The sequence below is a fragment of the Callospermophilus lateralis genome, unplaced genomic scaffold (assembly GCF_048772815.1).
Source record: "Callospermophilus lateralis isolate mCalLat2 unplaced genomic scaffold, mCalLat2.hap1 Scaffold_312, whole genome shotgun sequence".
NCBI classification, from domain to species: Eukaryota; Metazoa; Chordata; class Mammalia; order Rodentia; family Sciuridae; genus Callospermophilus; species Callospermophilus lateralis.
In genome coordinates this window covers 966273-986538 of record NW_027513736.1, presented here as the reverse complement: position 1 = coordinate 986538, position 20266 = coordinate 966273, and the positions used below count along the sequence as shown (strand labels likewise).

Below are 20266 nucleotides of genomic sequence, written 5' to 3'. Positions count from 1 at the left end.
AACAAACATGGATTTAGTGCTGGTGAAACTTTGTGTTAAAAATTTTAGGAAAGCTGAAAGAGAGGGAGTCTTGGTTTGCAGATTTACAGGTGGAATGAGCCAAGGCTTAACACAGCATCTGGCACCTGGCAGAGATACTCAACAACTATTTATTGAGTGGACAGATGACAGCTATTTAAAAAGAACACAGTAATATCAAGAGAGACTAAAGGATATTGGGTACAGACCTGCATTGAGGCTCTGTGAATGAGGTAGAATTCCAATTAGACCTGAGAGCTTGTAGGGGTGGAATTTCAGTATGAGTTACATGAGCCTGGGGTACGTTTGATTAAACAGCTAGGAGTCCAACGTGCAGTTATTAAGAAGTTGGACCAGTTGGGCTGGGGATGTGGCTCAAGCGGTAGTGCGCTCGTCTGGCCGTGCGGCCAGGGTTCGATCTTCAGCACCACATAAAAAAAAAAAAAAAGATGTTGTGTCCGCAGATAACTAAAAAATAAATATTAAAACACTCTCTCTCTCTCTCTCTCTCTCTCTCTCTCTCTCTCTCTCTCTCTCTCTCTCTCCCTCTCTCTAAAAAAAAGGAAGTTGGACCAGTTGCCTCTAAGGTCTTTCTCAACCCTGAGATTCCATTCACTACTATTTTTTTAAGCTTTTGCCTAATTTTTAAATTTTTTTTTTTTAGTTTTTGATGGACCTTTATTTTATTTATTTGTGTGCAGTGCTGAGAATCAAACCCAGTGCCTCACATGTTAGACAAGCACTCTACCACTGAGCTACAACCCCAGGCCCTCCAATCACTATTGGTCTATGAATTTGACTGCTGGTGAAGTCTGCCCATTGGCTCAGCATCTCAGCACTTGAGACACATTAAATGACATTTGGGAAGATTTTACATATAAAGGTGATTGACATCATTTTGTGGTGGAACCTAAAAGGCCAGGGAAATAATTCATGCTTAATTTTGTAAGCCAAGTTTTCCCTAATCTTGAAAGTTTTGGAGCATGAAAATAACAAATCTTAATGGTGCGTGATTCATTTTCAGAACCTTATGGAGTTAAAGACAGTTCAGAAGTCAGTAGTGTTCATATATGAATGAAATGTCTTCTGGAAAATGGAAGAACTGATATGTTATTCCTTCTCAAATTAACTGAATCCCCCCTGCCATGAGTTCTCCTACACTCTGTGTGTGCAGATGGGGGCAGGGTCAGGATCAGTGCTGCTAAGCCCTGCACTGGTGCAGGATAATGCTATAGCTATGCTTACAGACCAGAACCTTTAAAAACACAAAATACAGTAATTATGGCTTCACAGCACCATACTGGATGGATAAAATAAAACAATTAGTCATAATGTAATTTACTGATAAAATGAGAGTGAGCAACACAAAAGTAGAATGCTATTGATGCCATTATTGGGGATTTTTTTTGAAAAATTGTTTCTCATCTCCCACTGGATACTGTGCACTATGATGAAGTATTCATAAGTGTCAGTCTAAAATGGATTGCAGTTCTGTACTGCTTCCTGTAAGTATAAAGATCTGGACGATTGACTGCATTTGAAAAAGTTTAATTACCATGTCCAGGAAGCAAGTCAAAACAGGACTTGAGGTATAGTACATTCCATTTAGAAGAAAAGGGAAAAAACACAGAATTTAAGAGACTATGAACAGTGATTCTCAAGCTAACTTGTACCAGGCCAGACTTTCCTGGAAGGCCTGCTAAACACAGATTGTGGGTCCCACCCCCAGAGTTTCTGATGCTGTTGGTCTGGTTGAAAATTACAGTTTTAGAGCATAAGGCCTTTGAAGAATAATATTTTAGTTGTAAATGGTTTACACAAGCTAGTCATAGCTAAACATTTGCTTTTAGGTGAGTTACAGTCTCTGGCCTATTTTTGATTTCTAGTCATCTTTATTCTTGATTTTCTCTCACTTAAGAGATTTTGTTTTTTGAACTCACATGTACCTATATTACTCTCTGCTCTATTTTGTACCTTTGGCAACAAATAACCTTGAAAGCCTTCATTATGATAATACCTCTACTTTGTAGAGAAAAATTGGCAAGATTTACCTGGGTCTACTTTCTCAGTATTTGGGATCTGAGACACTTCTAAGACACCCATGTCCTCAGTCACAGGTTGACTCAAGAGGCTGGGCTCTTCAGGATGGTTCATATTTAAATGATGACTCAGGAGGCGAGGCTCTTCATGAAGATTTCTATTAAGATGATTTGTGTTCTCTTTAGGAAAATCATCTTCATGGGGTGGCTGCATCTCTACAGGGGAGAAGAATGCATTGAGCCAGCTGGATGACACTATCTACCCCCACTTAAGCCCAATGATCAGCACTCCCCCTCAGCACACAGCTCCAGATACCTCAACACTGCCCTCCTTGTCCTGGCATGCGCCCATGAGAACAACTGGGCAAGGATACGGGAGGGTTCATTGTTTTCATCCCATTTAAAGGATGACTGAACTATACAGTCAAATTTATAAAGAAGCCTTTAATCCAAAGTATTTCATAAACAAATACATTTATGATAGAGGCTTCAATAACTTAACTTCCCTTGGCAAACCAACATACACCCACATGAATAAATGTGCAGAAGAGAATTCTGGTCCAGAACAAAAATGTGAAATGTCTATTCTGCTCAGAAATAACAGGAACTCTTTCATCTACAAGTGTGCTGGTCTCACCGAGCCAGTATAGAGAAGGGAATTCCGTAAGTCTAGCTTGCTAATGTGACTTTCAAATATGTTCCAAGTAACCTAGGAACCAAATGGTGAACCTATCTCCTTCCTGAGCTCAGGACATAGACCAATAGGATCCAGAGCAAAGATTATCTCTTCACAGCTTCATATTCTACCCTGAACATTCACTTGTACTTTGCATTCTTATCCAAAATATATCTGCTTTGATTAAATGTACAACTGTTTTCTTCCCCAAATTATCAGGTAAAATTAGCATTCTTGGGATGTAAATTTTCCAATGGCTTTATATGTCCTTCTGGAATTCTTATCATATACTCTCAGTTGAAGTATTTCATTTTGAAAAACAATGGATAGAGATGATCAAATATGAAACCAGGAAACAGAAAGCTTTTATGAGGATATTGGGGCTCATTGTCAGTTTGACGAATATTTAATTGAAAGGCTTCTATGTGTCAAGCACTACATTATAAGGCTTGTCATCCTGGTTCCATCCTTGATTAATATGAATGCAAGGACCTTAGAACCCAGAGGAGTAAAACCAGAATAAGTGACCTCTCCCCCAAGAGACTGGAAATAGCATGGTATCCACAAATATAAATGTTGGGGAGGGGAATTCAGGCAAGCTATCCATTAAAAGTTATTCCAGGGCTAGGCTTGAGTGACAGAGCACTTGCCTAGTGCAGGTGAGGCACTGGGTTCGATCCTCAGCACCACATAAAAAGAGATTAAATTCTAAAATAAAAAAAGTTATGCTAGTAACTCCACACCCACATGATCTAGTACAGATATTTTATGATTAAGAAATTATGTTTAATAAAGCCCTTTTATAATTTTAACATAAAATCTGTACTGTTAACAGGTCTACTTTTGTGCATTAGTTTCTCATTTATATCTTTCTCTTTAACTTTTTATAAAATTTCTCTTTGAACATGCTAACCAATCCCAACTGTCCTAAAGGAAAAAAGAATAAGCAATGTCCTTTCATGCTCTAGCCCAAAAGAATGAATAAAGGAATATATGGGGCTCCTGAGTCAGCCTTCTTTCTCCTTTAGGCACATGGAAACTGAACAGAACTTTACAATAATACACAAAAACACCTGGATGGAACAACTCCTTTTCTCCAGCTCAAGCCGCAAGCAGGTATTTACCTTCAGCTTTAGTCCAGATTTCCTGTAGAGGAGGCACTGTTATCAATGGAGCAGTCTCCTCCACTGTGGAGTGCTTGTACCTCACAAAATAGATCAAGTATTGGATATCATCAAGCACTGCAGCCTCTTCAAATATGTTACTTTCCTTTATTCCTATGTCTCTAATATCATTCACACGATTATCAAGCATTTGCTCTGCTACGCTCAAAATGTGTGACTCAGAGGCACGGAAGACCTTATCTAGAACTTTTTCCACGTTATAGGGCAGGCTCTCCTGCTGTGCCGACTTCAGCTTTAATGACATTTCCTGCAACATGGCTTCCAGTTCTTGGACATCAAAGTACTTCAGGAAGCGTTGCAAGGACTTTTGTTCCGTAAAGAAGCTGCGGATTATGGGCAAGTCTTCCTCCTGATCGCTAAGCTCTGGCTTTAGGGCTATATGTGGACTCTGTGGGAGTATATCATCTTCAAGATCTGCATAAGCAGGACCCTGGCTTTCTGCATCCGTGATATGCCCTATGTCCTCAAGGTCCTCTTTTGAGATTTCTTTTCCAGTAGCCTTTTCTGTAGACCCTGAAGTGTTCAGATGTTCCTTAGGGTTGTCTTTTTCAAGATCATCAGAATTTTTATCCTGAAATACTTCACTTATCCCTGAAGTCTGAGTGTTTTCCTCATCACTTCCGTCAAAGAGTCCCTGGGCTTCCTCATCTGCCAGAGGACTTTCCTCCTTTCCCATTTCCATATCACCTCGTTCCTTGTCCATCATGTCTACCCTTTTGGCTGTGGTTTCACTTTTCTTAAAAATCTCCCAAATTATACTCATTTCTTGTTTGTTTTCTTTGGTTTCTAGATCAGGATTGATAGTCTCTAAAATTGCTTTCTCAAGAACGTGCTGGTTAACATTCTGAATCCCAGAATGTTTTTCTTTTGACTGTTTTGCACTTACAGCATTTTCATCCTCCAGTAGCTCTTCAGGGGGACAATAATCCTCCTCTACTGATGCTGGCCTTTCGGTATGGAGACCCGGTACTTCTACCTCGTCAGTTTGCTCTGTTTTTTTAATTTCCTGTGTCCCCTGTGTTGCCTTATGCTGAATCAATTCTTCAGCCAAGGACTGCTCTTTACCCTTGTGCTTGGAAAGCCCTATCTTCTCATTTACATGACTAACTGTAACAATCACATCTCTTTCTTGTTGCCAAGAAAAATTTTTTCTGGGACTGTGGACCTCTTCTTCTGGTTCTCTTAACAAACCAATTCCATCTGGAGAGGAGAATCCAGATTGATTTTCAGTTTTCAGAACTAGTCCCTCTTTAATTTCCTGAGGTTGATGCTCCACTGAGTCTATGTGCAGGGTTGGTGTATTTACTGAACCTGGCTCCTCCATTCCATCTTTGGATGTATCATTTTGGTTATCTCCCAGGAATGTTGCAATGCCCAAGGATTCTGGTGGTTTACTCTGTTCTTGGGTCATCAGACTCCCTACAGCTTTATGTAGAGATTTATTCTCTAAGCTATCTTCCAAAATCTTCTCTCCAGGTGAAGAGAGTTCTTCATTCACTTCTTTTGAGTCTTTTGAGATATGGATAACTGCTTCTTTTAGGTCATTCTCTTTGTTTTCAAAGGCTGATTTTAATGTGTCCTTGCCCTTTTCAACAGCTGGCAATGAGCTGAGCTTATTGCTTTGGGGAGAAGTATATGCAATCATCCCTTCTATCTTCTCATCCTCTAATTCTGAAACATCTTGCATCAGGTGCTTCTTAGGCTCCTGAACATCTGTCTCTTTTCCTTTAATATGAAGTTCGATGTCCACTTTTGGCTCTTCATCATTATCTGTCTTAGAGGTTTCCACAAAAAGACCATATTCTGCACTTTCAGGATAAATATAATCTGTTGCTGCTTGTGGTTTCTTCTGTTTTCTATCTGGAACTAAAGCTTCCTCATCTTCTTTTTCTTCTTCTGAATAAGAATTCCCCAAATCCATCATATCTGTTTTCTCGTCACCACCTGTGCCAATAAATAAAGTATCCTCCAAGGTTGTCAGTATATTTTTGTCATCATCCTTGATGCCTGGGGGCAGAATTACCTCAACCTTATCTTCTTCATTTGAATTCTGCTCTTCACCTATTGAATATTTCTCCACTCCAAACTCTACTGGGAATTTCATGCCTTCTTCACTTATAAAGGTTAGTAATGGGAGCTCCCCAAAGCTTTCCTCATTCTCCTCTTCTTCCTTATCAAATGCATAATAATCAGCATCCAATTCCTCATCATCAAAATCTTCGTCTAATGAAGTCACCAGTCTGGTCGTCTCATAATCAGACACAAGTGCATCAGCAGTATAACCAAATTTGGTTTTCAAGTCTAATGTCATTTCTTTTTTCAAAAGTGTATAAGCATTAGTCTTCTGTTCATTTGAGACCTGAGAACTGTTGCTGGTTTTGTTGTTTTCACTTTCTGGCACTTTCAATTCATCTTGTAGTATTTCTTCAAAGGGTTCAAATGAAGTTTGTTCACCTTGAGCATTATCTGTTTGACTATCTGCATGAGGATGGTTCTTCTGAGCCAGAAATTGTTCCTCAAGATCCATAGTGTTTTCTGAGAATGCACTTTCAATTTGCTCTGAGTTTGCTACTACTGGTTTAGGTTCAGGTTCAACATCCTGGGAGACTTCAGGAAATTGTTCCACTTTTTCTATAGCTTTCTCAGAATCTTCATTTGCAGAATCATACAATTCCAAAAATCCTAGAAGTTCTTCTACACTATAATTATCAAAATCGTCTCTTCCACCATCAAAACAGACAAAATCTGTCTCCTATAAGGAAAAGGAAAACATTAGTGTGTCAATAACAAAGTGTCACAAAAGCAAACTCATCCATGCTCCCAAATTCAGGATTGGTTCTAAAGAATCTTTGGGGTCAACCAGATTACCCTCCTCCAACCCCCATTGGCTAACTCCTTCTATGGCTGAGTAAATCTGTCTTTTTCTAGACTACAGTGTTAGAAAGTCTATTCTTTCTTTCTTTTTTTTTAACATGGGTCATATTCTTTAAAAAGCATAATGAGTAAAAATGGTGACAATTTGGTCTCCAACAGCCTGACTCTTGGGTCTCTCTCAATTTGCTCTGAGCAAAAGTAGGGAAAGGCAAGGTATCACTTGTAGGATCCTCAAGCTCTAAAATCTACACCTATGTTTCAAGAATTTAATTCTTAATCATTTGCTCAGGAGAAGCTGGAAGATCCTGCAGCATTGAGAAAGATGAATCAGTTTTAAAGTATCTTACTGAGATACAAGTACATTTGATGGAATAAAGAATGATATTAAGGAGGCTCCTCACATTATTATTACCACAAGAACAAACTGAAAACAAGATTCAACAAGTTATACACCTTCCTCTTCATCAGGGTTTCACAGTCACTAAGACCTCTCTCAGGACTATCTATATATTTATTTAGTCTTCCTTCTTGCCACTAGTAAGCAAATTGACATATAAAAGGAGCCATAGTATGAATGGAAATTTTTTTAAAAATTTCCATCTCCTAATTAAATCTTCATAATATTCTGTGGGGGTTCTGGGGGTGGGGGAGGCAGTTCAATGTAGTAGGGATGAGTGATTTCCTCTCCCCATCACATGCATTTCTAAGCCATGAGGGATGCATGTAATGGGAAACATAATGAAAAGGCAGAGTTCAAAACAAATGAGTTCTCTGTAATCAGTGAACTGCTGTCACAGCTTAAATCCCAAGAACTAACTCTCTTTACCAACAATGAAGTCCAACAAGCAACAGAAGTGATTTTATGGCCCCTGAGATTATGAAGAAATTTTAGGAACAGCAACAACAAACAGGATGACTTTATCCATTCACCCCATCTAATCTAAGAACTATCCTAGCCTAGCAGCTTGCATATTCTACAGCCACTACAAAGAGCTGCCCAAAGATGTTTCAATGTTGGTGGGCATCAATTACTACACAATTTAAAACTCTAGAAAATAATCAGCTGAAGTGAGAATTCTAGAACACGAAATCCTTTCAGTCACAAAATCAATTTAAGTCAGAGCACAATACAGGAATGCTGTATAAAGGAAGCAGTTGGGGCCTTAAAAGATCTGAGACTGAACATCACCTGAAACACTCAGGTCCCCTTTTCCAAATCTATAACATGACTACGATCCCATATATGACTAAGAATAAGAAAACCTTTGTAAGTACGTATTTCTAGCCTAGTATAAAAGTTAGAGTTTATTAATTTAACCTAAATATACTTAAAATGTCTAATAACTATCCAATGAGTAGTTTTCAAGTTGGAATACCTCCTTTTGCCTGTAAAATGAAATTATTTACCTCTTAAATTTAATAGCCAAGTACAAATATATTACATTATTTATTTTTCACATATAAAACAGAAGAGAAAAGCCCTATAGTTGAGTAAACAGCCTTCTATAAGAATATCTGTTTCAATATATTAGAAAACTCTCAGATTATAATATAATCACCCTTGAATGCCTTTCAAACTTTTTTTATAGGTAGTCTGATTTCAAATAAAAATCTGATACACAAATGTTATAAACACATTATAAAACTTTCAGAAGCAGTTAACTGAATATAATGGGTAAATTTATAAGCCAGTTTACAATTGAGAACAAAAAAGAAATCCATAACTTACATCTGTTGAAATTTGTAGCTCTTCTTTAGTATATTCACGAACTACTTTGATGAAATCTTTCGGAAAATAACCAAAAATATGGCCAACCTATAGTGCAAAGGAGACAAATATAAAATAAATTCTGTACAAGAAATATAAATAAGAGATTCTCAGAAGTGGCAGGAAATATACACATAATAGATAGGTATATGGTATAACCAAGAAAGAAAGTTGCTATAACAATTACACTGAGATTATTATTCCAAATACAGAACTGTTAAAACAACATTTCCAACCACTGAAGTTTTCTTTTTTACATTTAGCTTAATTCTCAACACAGAGCATATAAAGTTAAGACTTCTGAAATAAATAAAAGATTTGCATAGGAGATTATTGTATATTATATGGTTAAAACTATATAAATCAAAGCTGGTTATAAATGCAATTCCAAATAACCTCTAGCAAGAATTTACCTGTACATTTTGTAGCATTGCTCATAAACCAATATTTATGTCTTTCTTAACCAATACATAACAGTCATGAAAATTAATAAGTAAAAACAATACAAAATCTCTAAAATGTATTACCACTATAGCAAATGTATTGATAGTATATGCTTTCCTAGCTTTTTCCAAATCTACTTTTACAAGTACTTGGGGAGAAAATAAAATTACAATATAATGCATACTAAACCACATATCAAGCCTCAGTTTCACCCAAAATAAATCCTCTGCAGAAAAGAACCCCATTTATTTTCAGCACCAACAGCTAAATTATATGAAGTTACATAAAGTGTACAAAAGGTATATAAAGTTCCCCTTGAGAAAGACACTCTTATTACTAACTACTGACTAAAAGGAACAGAAGATTCTTGCCAATAATTAAAGGAAACTGATAGGCAAATCAAACGCCTAAAAAAGAAAATTAAAAAAGGCATCTTATCACTAACTCTAAAATATCCCCATTCATGAATGTTCTTGTTATATCTAGAAACCATCTGAGAGCCAGTATTAGTGGTAGAATACTGCCATGAAGATTAGATAAGACTGAGCAATTAAAAGCTTCATCACTGGCAGATAAAGTCTGAGACTCTAGAAAATCAACAACATTGCAGAATGAAAACTAAAAACTCAAAAGGAGAATCATTTTGAAAACTAAAGAGTTTTTAATTTCCTAAGTATAACATTCATGACATGAGAGGCGAGTCTGAGGGGAAATACACTTTTCCCTTCTGATGAAAATTCTATTAAGGTTAAATTTGGAAAAGGAAAAAAAACCAGAGATGTATGGAGAAAGGAAACACATTTATCTCCTATTAATCTGTGTCAATTGAGACCATAGATTATATAAAGCTCCATAATTACACACTGGGTGGTATCCCATTTCTTGTGATATGAAAAAAAATGATGCAGAATCATGGAGGCTCATGACTGGAAATAATTTTTATACCTAATTTTGCTTCCATACATCATCCCTGTTGAGGTGCTGCTGATTTGATTTGTGGGTGGGGAGCAAAGAACTGCCAGAAGAGAACAAATTCTGCATAAGCTACTATCAGAACAAATGTACTTAAGTGCCACTGCCCTGAATGGAAATATTCAAAAGGAAGATGGATTAGACAGGGGTCCTTTCCTAACTAAGTTTTTCACTTTATAGGGAGCTAAGATAAAACACAACCTGACTGAAGGCAAAGAAGACAAATGAATGCCACAGGAGCAATGCAAACAAAGTGCCACCCAAACACTCATCAGTCGGCAAAGATCCTTTCTGGTCAGGTGCTGAAAGCAGGGCTCCTCAGGAAGACAGGATGAGTGCTGCCACCCAGAATGGCAAGAGTCCTAGGGATGAACATAGTTAACAGGCTACAATGTGACAGGAGAAAATGTAAATCAAGCCCATTTATCCAAAAGTTCAAAGAAGGGGAGAAAGATGACTACTGTATGAAAAATGCCACTTGGGTACATGGAAAAACAGTTCCAAGTTTAAAGATTACGAATCCTATTTGGTATACTTGAAAGAAACAATAGATGGTTCTTTATATGGAGTACTGCAACTGGGACTCTGTCTAAATATAAAGTTTGTACCTAAAGGCACCAAGTTTCAAGATCATTCCCTAAGAATCAGAAATGGCAACAAAATGAAACTAGTTTTCCCATAGGGATTACTCTTATTTTCTGCTGTGTGGTATTTTATTTAGGGTGAGAACTTTCAGGGATGCAACCCGGAATGTCTCTAAACTGGAACATTCCTACAGTCATCAAAGACCCTTGCTACTATTTTAAGTAAACAATCCACATATCACATTTAAATGAAAAGGACAATACTCATAAGTCTCTCAATGAGGTCACTCCTTGTGAATCTCCCCATTTAAAATATCAAAGCATGATATAAACAATGTCATGTCTTTCATCAGAAGATCCATACAACTGGCTAGAAGTAGAACCCCTGGGGGAACCTTCAGGCATAGATTATAGGAAAAGCAGGAAATGGATGACCCAGAAGTTGCAAAAAAGAAAAAAAAAAAGCACATAATGAACATAATATTCTGCTTTTTTAGAGTAAAAACAGCACAAATGATTAGGTAAAATACACAAAAAAATCAACTTTAAATATGCATGCCTGAGTTACTATCTCAGACTTAATTTACAGGATTAACTCTAATGTCCTTGAATCCTTCCCTTTTGAAGCAGCAAAGCTAAGAATTGTCAGGTTTTCACCATGACAACCTTTATGATGTGTAGAGCCTTCTGGAACTTGATGTGAGGGGTAGCAACCACAACCAGTTCAGTTCTGTTTCAGAAAGTCTACTGACTTTCTATGCTGTGCCAGGCCTAAGGCATGTTAGGAGCACAGGGCCTGGCAGAGAGGTTAGGTTAACTCTACAAAGACCCCAAGAAATCAGTCATTTAAATCTACACTGCTGAAAAACCCATCAAAAGTAAGAATATAACACCTGTCAAACTTTTACTTACACTTCTGGCCCAAAGTTCTGGTGATACCTCTGCCAGTTTATAGTAGACATATACAGGGTCACCTTTTTTAAAATTCACAAAACGACAATCTGGGCCTCTGAAATCTTCAAGAGCTTCACCTTGGTACATTAACACTGTATATGAACATTGAAAAAAGAAAAACAAACATTAGAATTTGATTTTTCACGATCCACATTGACCCATCAGGAAATATGAATCCCACTATGAACAAAAATCAAGTTTTTCCAGTACTCTCTGGAATCACTTTTAATTCACCTGCTCAAAGTATCTAAAATTCTTCGAGATTTTATTGCTATAAAATACAATATTCCCTGCAATTAGACAAGGGAAAAGGAAGCTTCTCTATTTTTCTCTGTGCTGAGAAATAAAAAGCAATGTGGCTACCACCAATCATGGCTGGTTTCAGTGAAACTCTTGGTTCTTGCAGGCCTCAATTTTTTTCTGTTTCATAATCATAAAAAGCTTCATTTTGCAAATATGTAAATCCAAGTGTAGACACGGACAGGCTTAAGTATGGCTTCATGCAGAGGTAATAGAGAGGGAAGAGGGAAGAATATCCAGGAACCTCCAAGGGGTTAATTAACTTGAACTAACCGCTAAAAGACATTACCTTTAAGTGGCTGCAAGTGCTACCATGCAGCCATAAACACTGTCAATTTCATTTGCAGAAGAGTTGCTGTCTCTGTGTTCAGGATCTGGGTAAATTACCAGGAAATGTATTTTCTCTGAGCAAATATTGTTGACTATATCCAACATTAAGATTGTTTCAAAACATCCTCATTAATATCAAAAATCAAAAGTGGGTATCCTATCTGACAAGGAACAAGTTTAACCATGAGAAAAGGTCAGGCAATACCTTCATGCTTAAAATGCAGGACTAGAATCACAATTGATCTAGAAACTGGTAGAAGCAACATTTTTCTTTTGGTTGACCAAATACACAGTTTCTGATTTAAGATGAAATGGACAATAGATGTATGTAAAAAGCACAAAGAAGAAATGGAAATAACACTTTTTCTAAAGGCCAATTAGCAGTAAAATACACAAGAAAGTGTGTTTTATAAAAATATATGTCTGAGGAACAAACACAGATTTGGAGAGGGTAACGTTATTTTGAAGCTAAAATAGGACTATTTTCAAAACTGTCAGCATCCTAATTCATAGATAATTAAGAGGCCAAGTTGAAGGTGAGAGACACTTTAAGGTGGGGAATTCTCATCACAAGTGGAAATGGCAATGTTTCTCTTGTTCCCCCTTAGGTCATAGAGGATTTACAAATCAGTAATATATTAGGTGACAACATAATGCATACTATGGAGCACCTATTTAGTTATTTTTTTTTTTTGGAGCACTTATTTGGAAGGCACACAAGGACACCTGACATACACACCTCACTACTTCCTACAACACAACACAGACCCACCTGTTGTGTTTGGTCACATCTGTTTGGACACAGGCCATTTCTCAAGCTATGTTACCCCACTGAACCTTACCAACACCATGTCTTAGTACTGAGGAAGCATCAGTGATGAGATTGTCCAGGTAGCCCACATAGGATAGCGCTTGACAGCAAAGAATAGCAAACATTCTACCATGCTGGAAGCCTGATTTTGTTCACCCAAAACTGAAAGGAAATATCATGGCAGCTGCTTTGCTTTTCTGAGTGTTTATTTACTCCAGCCTTAGGGTTACCTCTAGGAACAGCTTAACATATATTGGAAACATCTTTTTTCTTTATGGGAGTGGAACAAACAATTCAAATTATAAAATTTGTTTTTGGTAACACCAATTTAGGCATAAAGAGCTCAATGGTAAACTTCTTGGCCTTTTCAGCATGAATATTTTAAAATATATACTGCTTACAATTTATGGACAACATGGTCATCAAGTTACAAGGTTACTAGAAACCAAGCAGGAGGCCAAAAGAAGAATTCTGGGCCAGTAAATATATAGAGGAAAGAGGTTCCAACAACACTAGCAACTGAGTCTAAAACTGAATTGGCTTATAAAAATCTTGGAGTATTTATTATTGTTATTGCAACAAACCTCTTCATCTGAATGGCTACATCCTCCCCACCGCCCACCTCCAATCCAGGACTGGGAAGCAATTCTGTCCGCTTCCTGCACACAGAAGAGGCTGCAGTTCCCAGGTGGCCAGTGCAGATCCTTGGCCTCTTTCAAAAGCAAAAGATTACTGGCCCACCTGCTACCCTACCTCAAATATGAAGGGAGGCTTCTATGCACAGAAATGACAGGTTGAAGCAGAGTCGGGGCCGAGACCTCGGAACACATTGCGTGCCTGGACTCGGTGCTCTTCCCAAGCCTAAACTCTAGTCCCTGTTAAAAGGCAAAACCAGCCCAATCCCCAGTGCAGCAAAAAAAAAACGAAGGGGCCAGTGAGCCTTTCCCAAGGAGCCCCACCATCAACCTGCCACTGGGATTAAGGCCACCTAGCCCTGGAGAGCATCTGCCCTGATACCGCACCGGCCCAGGTCCCTGTGGCGGGGGCAGAAAAGCGCTCTGCTACAGTGTGGGGAGCCCCGGGCGCGTGGCGCGCAACCCCATCACCCATTGAGATCCTAGGCAAATCCTGGAAGGGAATAAACTGAGAGCTGTCCCTGAGGAATCGTGTTTCCCAACCCCCGCCTCAGTCAGTAGAGAAAAATAAAACGCTGGCAACAAGTGGGAGTCCAAACCCCCGCAACCCGAGCGGGCTGGCGGGGGCCCAGGCAGAGCCGGAGTGGGCACACGCAGGGTCCCGAGGCTCTTGTCACTCCTGCACCCCACCCGTCGTCCTTCGACCCCCTAGCCCAGCCGGCGGGGCTGGGGACTGGGAGATCAGAGCCCCATGCAGCCCTGAAGAGCCACCGCGGAGACCCCGGGCCGCCCACCCGCCTGCGCACTCACTGCTGCATTCGTCGTCTGCACAGAGTTTGTGCTTCCAGAAGCGCTGGCCAGTGCTCGGGTCCGGTTGGCCCAGTACTCGCCAGGTCGGACAGAGCACGAACAGCCAGAAGAGCAGCCCCGGCGCCGCAGCCATGTTGTGGTCACCTCGGGGAGCCGGTGACGCGGTGGAGTAGGCTGCGGCGGGCATGGGGCTCAGGGGGCAGGGTGGGTAGCAAGGCGCGGAGGGGCGGCACCCGGGAAGGCTTCAGCCTTTCCCGGTTGACACGTCAGCAGGGATATATGGGGGTCGATGCACTGGCTCTACTGGGGAATGCAGGGAGCCGGAGCTCCCCGTCCTTCTCTAGTGGAGACCTGCTCCTCAACTGAAGACCTTCTCCTCTAGTCGCTGCCGTGGCAACTAGGACTCTCTTTCTCGTCCAATCACCTGCCTTTGCTTCGGTGCCCTCACAAGCGACCCTCCGCATGATTCCATTCGCCACCCACCATCCCCCGCCACTCTGCCAACCGGTCTTTTCTGGCTTTCATCAACGTCTCATTTCTGGTCCATCCTGAACTAGCCTACTCCACTTCACCATCACTCCCATCCCCCATTCCTGGTCTGGTACCACCTTTTCTGAACTACCAAATCCCACCCATGACTTGTCACAGCTAGTCTATGGTTCCAAGCTCCCTCCCCTTCAAACTCCTAGAGGTTCCTTGAAGCCCCACCCCAATCCCTCTGATTAGGAAAGGGGAAAGTGGGAAAGTGAATGGAACTGTGAGTGAGGGTGTAAACTGGAGACTATGGCCTGCTTTTTTTTAAGGCGGGGACAAGTGAGGGCAGAGAGATGGACAGTAGTCTTCGGGCTAAGATCTTGAGATTCTTATCTTTATCCATAAGGGAAGAAATCATTTAATTCAACAGCATATTTTTAACTTTCATTTTGTGCTACCATTCATGCCAGATGCTGGACAAAGCCCTAGCACGGTGTGGGAGTGGATGAAAATCTAAAGACAAGATATCTGGTCCTGGTCTGAAAAAGTCCACAACTTCGTGGGAACCAACTGTCAAAACCGGTTGTCAGAGAAGAAAGCAATTAGCTAACATTTCTTGAACACTTTCTTTATGTCCAGTTGTTATTCTGAAGGTTTTATACATATCAATTCATTTAATCTTCATAACAATAGTACCTTACAGTAGTAGTAGGTCCTATTCCAATCCTTATTTTAGAGTAAATTGAGGCAGTCACACATCCAGTTGAAAGGTTAATAAAACAGGTACTTGTTACTCTGTTTTTCTGTATGCTCAACAAAACACCGTTGAAATCTTAAAAAACTGTCTGCTAATCTTGTTCCCAGAATGTGCTGTCCCCAACTGCCGAACTGTTTGCTAATCTTGTTCCCAGAATGTGCTGTCCCCAACTGCCAAACTGCAGAATGTAACTTCCCTCCCTGCCCTCTTCAAGGAAAGTATATAAGCTCTGCTTAAGCTGTTGTCAGGGCTCTTTGCTCTCTCTTTGCTCTGTTCAAGTGAGCTCTGAGCCCCAGCATGCTGGTCAATAAACCCTTTGCCATTGCATGAGATAGTCTCTTGGTGGTCTCTTCCTCCGACGCTCGCCTGACCTTTACACAGTGAGTAATGGAGCTAAGTTTCAAACCCAAGGAGTAGACTCCTTTTCATCACAACCCATCAACTAACAAGCAAATGTTGTACTTTCTGACAAGAGGAGCAAAATATGATTTAAATCATAATATAGCTGAATTACTGATATGTACAGTTAAGGGGGGGAAAGGCACAAGCTAGCCAGCCCAAGGAAGAGTGTCTGCAATGCTCTCATCCTTGGTGGAGCCATTCTCATTTGTCTGTGACCAAGGGCTTGTTACTATAGTCTCTGCTAAAGTTATTCATCAACCTCCAACACTGAACCCATCAGTTTGTTTGTTTCCCCAAATTAACTGAATCTTTAAAACTTAGAGAAAAGAATGTAGTCCACCATGTTCATAATGTTAAATAAAGAAAACAATGGAAAAAAGGTGTGCACAAACATTTGTCTACAGGGGCCATGAGAGGTCCCCGTTGGTCCAGTGTACTTCTGCGCTTTCTGGAGAACCAGTGGATCATAGAGAGAAACTGTCTGAGTCATTCTTCATTTCTTTTCTACCATGTATTTACTATGTTATAAAATGTATCTACTAGGCATCTCTAACAACATGTTGAAAACTGAACTCATTTTTCTCTCAAAATCTGCTCCTTTCAGTCTTCCCTAACTCAGAAATAAGAATGACAATTTAATTCCCATTATCCAGGTGCTCAAAGCCCAAAACTTACAAACCATCTTTGATCTCTTTTCTCTCACATTCCAACTCCAGTCCATTAGACAATATTATGACTTTATTTTTATAATTCTATTGAGATATAGTTGACCTACAATAAATTGCAAATGTTTAAGGTGTAAAATTTGATAAGTTTTGACATGAATATACCCATGAGACTATCACCAAAATCAAAAGAGTCTTTCATCCTTCTTTGTAATCCCTCCCCTCTCCTTTTCTGGCTGTCTCCAAACATCTCCTGTCATTATAGATTGTTTTGCATTTTCTAGAATTTGATATAAATTATACAGCATTTTATTTATTTATTTTTCTGACATCCTTCTTTCCAAGTAAGCATTTGAAACATGCCCAGAATCTGACCACTCCTCTGCATCTGCTAAGCCAATATACAGGCCAAACCCACATCATAAGTCACCTGAATGATTTCCATAGCCTTCTTCTGTCTTTGCTTCTGCCCTCATTTTCCCCAATATCTACTGTCCTGATGGCAACTAGACTGATATTTTTAAATATAAATTTGATTGTGTTTCTCTGTTCAAAATCTTCCTATAGCTTCCCATTTCCAAATAAAAGGCAATGACTTTAGCCAGGCCTGGTCGTACTCATCTGTAATCCCAGAAGCTCAGGAGGCTGCCAGGAGGATCCTGAGTTCAAAGCCAGCCTCAGAAATGTAGTGAGTCCCTAAGCAACTCAGTGAGACCCTACCTCTAAATAAAATATTTTAAAAAGGACTGTGGGTGTTGCTCAGTGTTTAAGTGCCCCTGGAGGTTCAATCTCTGGTATCAGGAAAAAAAAGGAAAAAAAGCCATGACTTTATTATGGACTGCCCTGCCTTATTATGGACTGCTCTTAATCAATGTGACTCCCCTCATCCTTTTCTCCCCATTTCCTAGCATTCTTCTCTTGCTCTGTTAGTTCCATTTAAATACACCAAGCCCACCCCTGCTTCAGAGCATTTACACTTGCAACTTTGCCTCAACCTTAACTCCCCAAATCATCTGACTAGCTAACTACCCCCCTCACTTTATCATGTCTTTGCAACAGTGGCATTTCATGTGATAAAGGCCTTCCCTGGCCACCCTACACAAAATAGAGCCTCTTGCCATGACTATCAAGCCCATCACCCTGCCTTTCTTTCTCTTCAGACTTGCCTTACCACTTTAGACTTCTCTTACTACTTGCCTTACATTTGTTTATCTATTTGAGTGCTCCAACCCATCCTCAAACACAATTTCCAACACGAGCAGGAAATTAGTTGTTTTGATCACTACTGTTACATCAGTGACTAGGGAAATGCCTAGAATGTATGAGAGAGTTAACAAATGATTTGTTGAATAAACTCATGGTTCCAATGATCTCAACTCCAGGAATGGACCCCTGAATGTTTGTGTTGAATAAAAACATAGTTGTTGTGGAGAGTAGTTGTTCGGTTAAATGATACTGGAATATTTAAGCAGTTCTTTAAAAACTAGTTTTAATTTTTTCCTATTTTTCTTATTATATAATATGGTATGTTGTAGAATTTTTCTTATTATAGAATAGAGATTAATGATAATTCATTGGTGGAAAAATCAGAATAGCAAAATGATCTAATTGCATATTATCTTCTTGATATTTACTTTGACTCATAATCAGATATAATTTTATATGCATAGTTAGTGCTTCCAGTTACTGAAGAACTAGCTGCTTAGTTTGTAGAGTTTTCAATATTTTGATTTATCAGTATTATTTTTTAAAATTATTGCCTTAAAGACATATTAACTAGTCTGGTGGATAATGAGAAGAAAATTTCTCAACTGGCCACAATAAGGTAGTGGTAGTTCTTTCTACCAGGATACATACAATTAGTGGATGAATCCGCATTCACTTTTACTCATAGCATTTAAATATGTGGCATTGATGTTTAATATAAGGTTATGTTAAAAACCTTCAGAAAAGTAACAGGATAGAATGTGGTGGTGATTGTTGGCATGGAGATAAATAATCTCAAGTGCAATATTCTTTAATACCTCAAAGGGAATTCTTACGGGGTAAGGGTTGAGTAATTGTTAAAGGTAAATGTATCCAGTTTGGGTGGAGGGGACATAAAATTCTAAGTATGAGGGTTCCTAATGTCAGAGTACAATCTAAATGAGACAAGAAAAACATATCTGAAACAAAAAATTGGCAGCATAATAACATATACCATTGGAAACTTGTGAAGGCACTTGCCTAGGAACATTCAGAAGGCCTAACGCTGCCGTTACCAGGAAGAACCTCATCTATTGTAAATGATGTGCCAGAGAATAGTGTTAAACATTATGGAGGACTAAATCTCTCCAAGAGGGGCAACAGATTTACCCTTGCATATGAAACATTGGAAAAAAGTGGACAAAATACAAACAACAACAGTTTTCAGATATTAGATAGTAAGCAGCATAAGAGTGACCTCTAAGATAAAGTTAAGCATGAGAGATGAGTGCTAGGATTATCCCAATTTACTCCCTGGAAAGAATTTTTCAGGCCACATTCAGAGAAGGGAAACTCAAATAGAAAATCTCCTGAGTTGAAGAGATGGATTTTAAAGTCTGAAGAGACCGATGCAGCTAGAAGTCACAGATCAGAGTAAAGGAGAGAGTAGAGAACTGCAGAGGGAGAGAGAGTGTGTACATGTACTAGCTCTCTAGACATCTATGGAGGGTTCCCCTGAAGTCTGTGGTTAAGTAACAATGGGCACACATGTAAGGCCAGAGAAAGAATCTTCAGAAAGGAACAGGATGGAAGGTGGTGGTGATTGTTGGCATGGAGATCAATTTTTGTAATCACCAGCTGGAATGGAAAATCTATAATAAAAAGGCATCAAGTAACATAGTCAGTAAAGGGCAAAAATCAGCCCAAAATTGAAGGTAACTCCTGTCTAGCAGAATCTTAAAAAGATAAAAATGTTTCCAAGATAGTTCAGAAAAAAGCTGTACACAGCTCAAGAATATTTAAAAGAATACAAAATATCCAATACTCAACAAGGTAAATTCACAATGTTTGGAATCCAATAAAAATGTATGAGGCATGCAAAGAGGTAGCGAAATATAACCCATGTTGAAAAGAAAATTAATAGAAATGATCATTAATTACACTGTGATAGAGTTATTATACAAGGACATTAATACAGTTGTATACCATATGTTCAAGATGCTATGGAAAAGCATAAGCATGTAAAGGAGAAAAAAGAAGATATAAAAATGATCTAATTCAAACTCAGATAAAACAATGGCTAAGGTGAAAATTACACTGAATGAGATTAACAGCAAATTCTACATTGAAGAAGTCAATATCAGCAAACTGAATATGCAGTGATAAAGACTCTCCAAAATGAAACACGGAGAAAGAGACTGAACTGAACAGAGCATCAGTATGCACAGCTTCAACCAGTCCAATATATGTGTTATGGTAGTTCCTAAAAGAGGTGAGAAAAACACATTTGAAGAAATAATAAATAAAAATGTTCCATATCTGATGAACACTCAGATTCAAAAAGCTCAATGAACAAGAAAAATGATAAAGATGACACAAATATA

General features: G+C 39.0%; 1 protein-coding gene across 1 annotated transcript in view; it reads right to left on the bottom strand.

Moving 5' to 3' along the window:
• LOC143640489 (transport and Golgi organization protein 1 homolog) overlaps positions 1-14532 on the bottom strand; it is a 40201-nt gene extending 25669 nt beyond the window's left edge. Inside the window, exons 1-5 of the mRNA XM_077108261.1 lie at positions 14400-14532; positions 11472-11605; positions 8521-8607; positions 3858-6669; positions 2070-2273 (exon numbers count right to left, since the gene is read on the bottom strand). Coding sequence (XP_076964376.1) covers positions 2070-2273; positions 3858-6669; positions 8521-8607; positions 11472-11605; positions 14400-14532 — 3370 coding nt within the window. The remainder of the gene's footprint in view (positions 1-2069; positions 2274-3857; positions 6670-8520; positions 8608-11471; positions 11606-14399) is intronic.
• Positions 14533-20266: the final 5734 nt, after the last annotated feature.